The 5,887-nt window shown below is 36.5% G+C and overlaps 1 protein-coding gene across 2 annotated transcripts; it reads right to left on the minus strand.

The window, feature by feature from the left end:
- Window positions 1-284: 284 nt before the first annotated feature.
- LOC149941457 (NSFL1 cofactor p47-like) lies at window positions 285-3,004 on the minus strand. 2 transcript variants are annotated; one of them, XM_090178788.1, is made up of 8 exons: window positions 2,800-3,001; window positions 2,537-2,703; window positions 1,695-1,781; window positions 1,555-1,635; window positions 1,216-1,482; window positions 1,007-1,144; window positions 724-933; window positions 285-649 (listed from the first exon to the last, which is right to left on the minus strand). In XM_090178788.1, the coding sequence occupies exons 1-8, from the start codon at window positions 2,899-2,901 to the stop codon at window positions 517-519; spliced, it is 1,185 nt and encodes a 394-aa protein (XP_090034914.1). In that variant the 5' UTR covers window positions 2,902-3,001; the 3' UTR covers window positions 285-516. The 2 variants fall into 2 exon arrangements, with proteins under 2 accessions (XP_090034914.1, XP_090034915.1); XM_090178789.1 differs by lacking the exon at window positions 1,216-1,482 and having other exon boundaries at window positions 2,800-3,004.
- Window positions 3,005-5,887: the final 2,883 nt, after the last annotated feature.

Genomic DNA, 5,887 nt, shown 5'->3' on the forward strand with positions numbered 1-5,887 from the left:
TGAAGTCAATATAAAAACCGAGCGTGGCGCTGAACTCCTACACGTTATAGTACAGTTTATAGGGGAAAAATCCTTGCTCGCGGAATTTCGACGAATGTGTTGGCCGCTGTAGCGCGAACAGCGCGTGATCAAAGTTGGCCGTGCTATAGTCTAAAACCAACTATGGAAGTTTAGGCAAGAAGTTGGTACATGCTATTTAATAGACTATGCACATAAGGGAGTGATTTAAAATCTAGGGTAACCAATATTGTAAGTAACTACTGTAAATTGAACATTACCGGTGATTGAGCGCATATAATCCTCCAGCGTGTTTTTAATTTTACATTATACAAGTTTAACGAAATTTTAGGTAAACAATAACAAGAGAAATATAATATTTCAAGTATCCTTTTGACTTAAAAGCCGCATATTTTATAAACAAAATATACGAGACATCTCACTATACAAAATTTCTCTTGTAAGGTTCCGCTGACTACTAATTTGTCAACTCGCGAGTGTGTGCACCGAATGAGATATTTATTTCAGTCTCTGGACAATAACTGCATTCAACAAATCCGCTTCTTTAACTGTCAAATTCTCATTGGTTAGCTCTTTATTTGGAAATGTTGTCATCAAAGTGAAAGGTGTAATTGCAAATTGCGGTCTAGCTCTGTCATTTAAAACAAAAAAGTCTATTAAAAATAGAATTTTTTTATTTATAACAAATATTTGAATAATACATACGTTGTGATAAAACGGTTAATATCACTAATCGTATGAGTTTGATTTAGTCGAGCAACAACTCTGGAACCATCTGCCAATCGTATCTGAATATTGGTCGTGGGCTCAGAGTCATTTAAGTTAAGACCAGTTTGAGCCTTGTCTTCATTATCTTTAGAATTTCCAGATTGGCTAGAGGTAGCGAGAGTTCCACCAGCTACATGCGGGGCTGGGCTGCAAAAATCATACATCCATTAAATTAAAATGAATTGTTATATTAGGGATTTTAGAGTAGACACTGTTATACCTTCCCAAACGATGACCTTCTCCCATAAATGCTTGAACTTTTTGCTTAGGAGATTTATATTCTTCATGGCGGTGGTCCTCCATATTTAAACTAACCTCGGCACCCCGTGATTGTTGGACTAATTCTCTTGGAATTTCCCTGCAAAACAGTAAAGTTCCCAAAAATTTAAAAAACAATAAGGTATTCATTTGCTTAATTTAAACCCTCACCCTCTAGTTATTGAGTCTAGAAATTCTTTGTTAGTGGGATCTTGATAATCTCTAAGGGGGCCACTATCTACTGTGAACCCATTTCTCCAAAGTCTGAGGACCATTTCAATAGGCGAAGAAGTTTTAGGAGCGTGGCTCGTTGCCCCGACCATTTCCGAATCGTTTTCGCTAGAACCTAGTTTAAACCCTGTCCCTTTAAAGCTTTGAGAAGACCGTGTCTTTGAAGATGTTGTTTGCGCAGATGGGTCTAAAACTTCAGCTCCGTGCCTTTTAAATTTAGAAATCACATTTGTAATATTAAAATATATAAATTTTATTTTAAATTGTTTGGGTTATTACTCTTTGGCTGCTTTAAACATTTCTGAAACTATATCTTTGCCAGGTGATTTCTTTTTCGACGGTCCTAGAACTTGTTGACCACTGTAATAATTTTTTTCAGATGAAAATGAAAAGAAAAGAAAACCATCTCTATCTTTAACCTTCTCTCCGAACCACCAGCGTAAAATCTTTGCCCTTCCTCATCACTACTGTTTTCTTCGGCTGCAAAGCTGGATATAGTTGCAATTCTACAGAAAATAAGAATTATAAAATTTTAAAGTAAGGCATCTGAAGTGGTGTAATTTGTCAATTTTCAGTTTGGATACATCTATGGTAAAACCTGTTAGAGTTGGTACAACTAATTGGCTCTTTTATACATACCTACTATTAAAATTTTCTTTTTGCATAGGCCAACTACTTAAACCAATTAAGGTTGATTCAGTTGTCAGAATGGAGCTTTAGTTATGTAAATTCCAATGCCTACAGCTTTTGTTATTTTAAATAATTAGCAACAGAATAAAATATTAAGGAGTTGCTAAAAAGATATTTATTTTGACTCAAATTACTGGAAAGTTTTAGTCTGTTACCGCTGTTATACTGAGGGAAATAATAATAAGAGAAGAGTGTCAAAGATAAGAGGTATGTTATGTTACTGTATTCAGTTTTTGAGATAAATATTTTAGAGAATTTGTGGTGGGTCAATGGTTGGCCGTAACTTTATGGTCTAGACTTCTACACATTTCCTGGACAGGATTAACCTCTCCATTAGGTGGAGCTATTTAGAAGTAGTTGTGTTGTGATGAATTCTGGGTATCTCCTACAGCCCACCAAAGTGTATATTACCAATATTTAAAGGGCCCTGAAGTGTAACAGTCCCACTCACAGTCAAAAAGTTAGTTCCAAGAAGATATTAGATTAGTTTTTTTTAATCAGAATAAAGCAATGAAGATAAGCAAGAATTATGGATTATTTGGTTCAAGACAAAATTAAATGTCACATTTACCTATTGGATGAAGCAGTTTTAGGAACCGAAGTTTGTCTATCAACATTCTTAATCTTCTTTGACAAATCAACTTCTTCCGGTTCTGAAACATTGCCTTCTTCTCTAGGCACTGTAGCATCTTGTTGCTCCATTTCATCAGATTCTTCATAGAAACTTGATATTGACAACTTAGTTGTCAAACGATTTTAATGAAAAGAATACCAAAGGCTTAGCGTGACATGACAAAGCATTAATTAAAAACAAAAATATATAACAATTCCTACATCTAAATTCCATCCTGCCGATTCGAGATATAATTTGGCCCGATTTTTTTCCACACCAGTAATATTACAAAAGGATTCTATTAATTCTTCTTTATCCGACATCTTTGTATCTAAAATGATGCTTGTAACACTAAAATCAGTTTAAATCAGTACCTTAGTTCCCAAACCAAGTATATCGACTTATGCGTATTCGATTTTTTTATTTAATCTAGTACCAAGAATTTATTAATTATACTTAGGGAGAGTGGTGACTATATTGAGACGATTTTTAGCATTGCCCACAATCCACCTCACGCTCTATGCTCTAACAGTAAGCTCATTCCCCTGAGAAAATATCAAATCAGATCAGTATCTCATTCGTTCCCTAAAGCCGGGTTTTACGACATACCGTCTTTAAACATGCATTAATTAAATAGCTTAACTAATTTATTTATTTATTATCACATGTTGTGCCCACAAAACCGTAATAGGCTTATATGCAGGCTTCCGATTTTTTACAGTTGAAATGGCACAAAACGCAATGTAATACAATACAAAATGGGGCAACATAAATGGGGAAATCTAAAAATTTTCACCAATAACAAACGAAGAAAATAACCTAAAGTCAGTACCTTATCCTTGATTTCGGGTACAAAACTTAATGAAAATTAAATTAAAACCTAAAATATTGTTAAGATTCTTTAATATAATCAGTGGAATAGGCTTCGTGCGTAGTTTAAATTTTGCTCATAAGTATCGCCGTCTACCGATCGAGTTTTAAATTGAATATATGAAAGCTGTCAGCTCGTTCAAAATTCTCTCTGCGCAACAAGCAAATAACTCTCGATGATAACACTAATCACTAAATGAAAACGAATGCTGACGAGTAGTGGTGCTAACCAGGGGCGGATTAACCCTTTCGGCGCCTTTAGGCACAGAAATTTTTCCGCCCCTGGGCATTGTCTAACGGGTTGGTCAGTTAAGTAGGGGCAACCCACGTACTTCGACCGTGCGGCTTTATCATAGTTTTGGTGCCCTAGGCACTTGCCTACTCAGCCTAATGGTTAATACGCCCCTGGTGCTAACAAGCGGTTTTTCTAACTTAAAATTGTGACCTCGAGTTGTACTGGTGGAGTTAACCGTAATAAAGTCAGAGAAGTTTACATAAAGGATGTTGGTAAACAAGTCGGTTAAAAGGCAAAGGTTGTTGACCAGTGGCGTAGCTGAGAACTCAGAGGCCACCCCGCAAAAATCTCTATGAGGCCCCCCTTTTTAATTTTTTTATGGTAAGCGGAGCCCCCTGAAGCTTTAGGCCCCCATTGAAGCTCGAGGCCCCCCCCCCCGCACCGCGGGCCCTGCGGACCATCAGCTACGCCACTGTTGTTGACCCGGTGCCTGGTTTCAATATGGGGGGCTTTTAAACGGGAGGGAGCAGACAACGAATTGAATTTATGGGGGAGCTTTGAAAACGTATTTTGAACCTTCTGTAAGATTATAATTTATCAGATTCAAGATGGGGGTCCATATTGGGGAACAATAATCATTTACTGGGAGAACCAAGGTGTTATGCAAGGTGAACGAAAACATAAATTACGACGAATAATAGTACCTGTAGTCGACCAAATGTTTTAGCAACCTTATGGGAGCATAGAAATCTCATAGGTAACTAGAATGATGCCGTGTAACTGGCAAATGGACCAAACAACGTGGCAGACGATAGCCAGATTTCAGCCAATCAGAGCTCAACGAGTGGTTCTGCCAAGAGTTTAACGTCACCTAGCTCATTATTTTTCATTACGTTACCAAAACCGAATTCTTCAAATACGGTGCTCTCGGCGAACGACAAGTTTTCTGCAGACATAACTTTTTAATTATTTTTAATATTTTATTTATTTTATTTACAAAAATGCCTTCGCGGTGTTTTATTCTGTCGTGTAAAAAGCGTCGATATTCCGGTCGCGAAAATATGTAATTTTCAGGTAATAAAAATTAGGCCTCGGCTAATAAACGGCGGGAAATTTAGATGTTTAGGCTTAATGTTTATGAAGCGCACCTGCAAATGAAACGGAGCTATCTTCTTCCAAATAGCATAGGTTTACAAATTCCTTATTAAAAATATATTTAAGAAAACAAATATTAAATTTAATAATTTTAAGATTATATTTAAGTTATTACCCGCCAGCTGTTACGATCTCAAAATCGAAAAAAACCCAGCGAAATCCTACGGAATTTCCCGAGCTTGGCTGTCGATTGCATCGTCTGCTGCAATCACTATGGCGCTTAAATAAAACATCTTCCCAGCGTTGCCAGTTCCTGAAACACAAATTATCGTACCACAGCCAAAGAATTATCGATCTCAGAAAACAATTATCGTATGCCTGAAAACTGGCGGTAAATTTAAATTGTGTGTGAAATAGTGACGTTAAACTTGTGAAATCCTAATTTTTAATAACACTTAAAGGCCTAGGTTTTCTTCTGCCTGTCACCCTTTAAATTTTACTTTCCTTCCAAACAAATACCCTGGTGGTAGGCCAACGTGTTCTGCTGAAGGCCTACCACCAGGGTATTTGTTTGAAAGGAAAGTAAATTTAAAGGGTGACAGGCAGAAGTAAACCTAGGCCTTTAAAGTTCAACCGATTGAAAACGTATGTTTCAAAATCGCAGTTTTAACTGGTTTTCAGCTAATTAAAAAAATTATCGTACATTATCGTACGAGTGAGCTAAACTATCGAAAAATGCGTACTATATAGTACGCCATTGAAAATATCGTACGTCCCAAAAATTATCTCGAAATTATCGACGTGTACGATAATTATCGTACGTCTGGCAACGCTGCATCTTCCCAGAAATTGCCAAGAAGTAATATTTCCGACAGCCAGGACTCATAAGTTACTATTTATATAGTGCTTGTTGAAATATTAGAAAGCTGGAAACTTTTCTCGAACATAACATCGGTTTTTTGCTAAGCCTGCCAAAAAAGTTACCTGGTTAAAAGGAAACACTTGTTGCATATCGTACTGCAAAAGTAATACGTTTAGTTCTAAAGGAATTAGTTTTCATCTTTTTCCGAAAGGTAATTTTATACGAAATTAATTAACTCTGCCTCCAT

This window comes from Leiobunum rupestre, chromosome 6, assembly GCF_980474605.1.
Source record: "Leiobunum rupestre chromosome 6, qqLeiRupe1.1.hap1, whole genome shotgun sequence".
Lineage (NCBI taxonomy): Eukaryota > Metazoa > Arthropoda > Arachnida > Opiliones > Sclerosomatidae > Leiobunum > Leiobunum rupestre.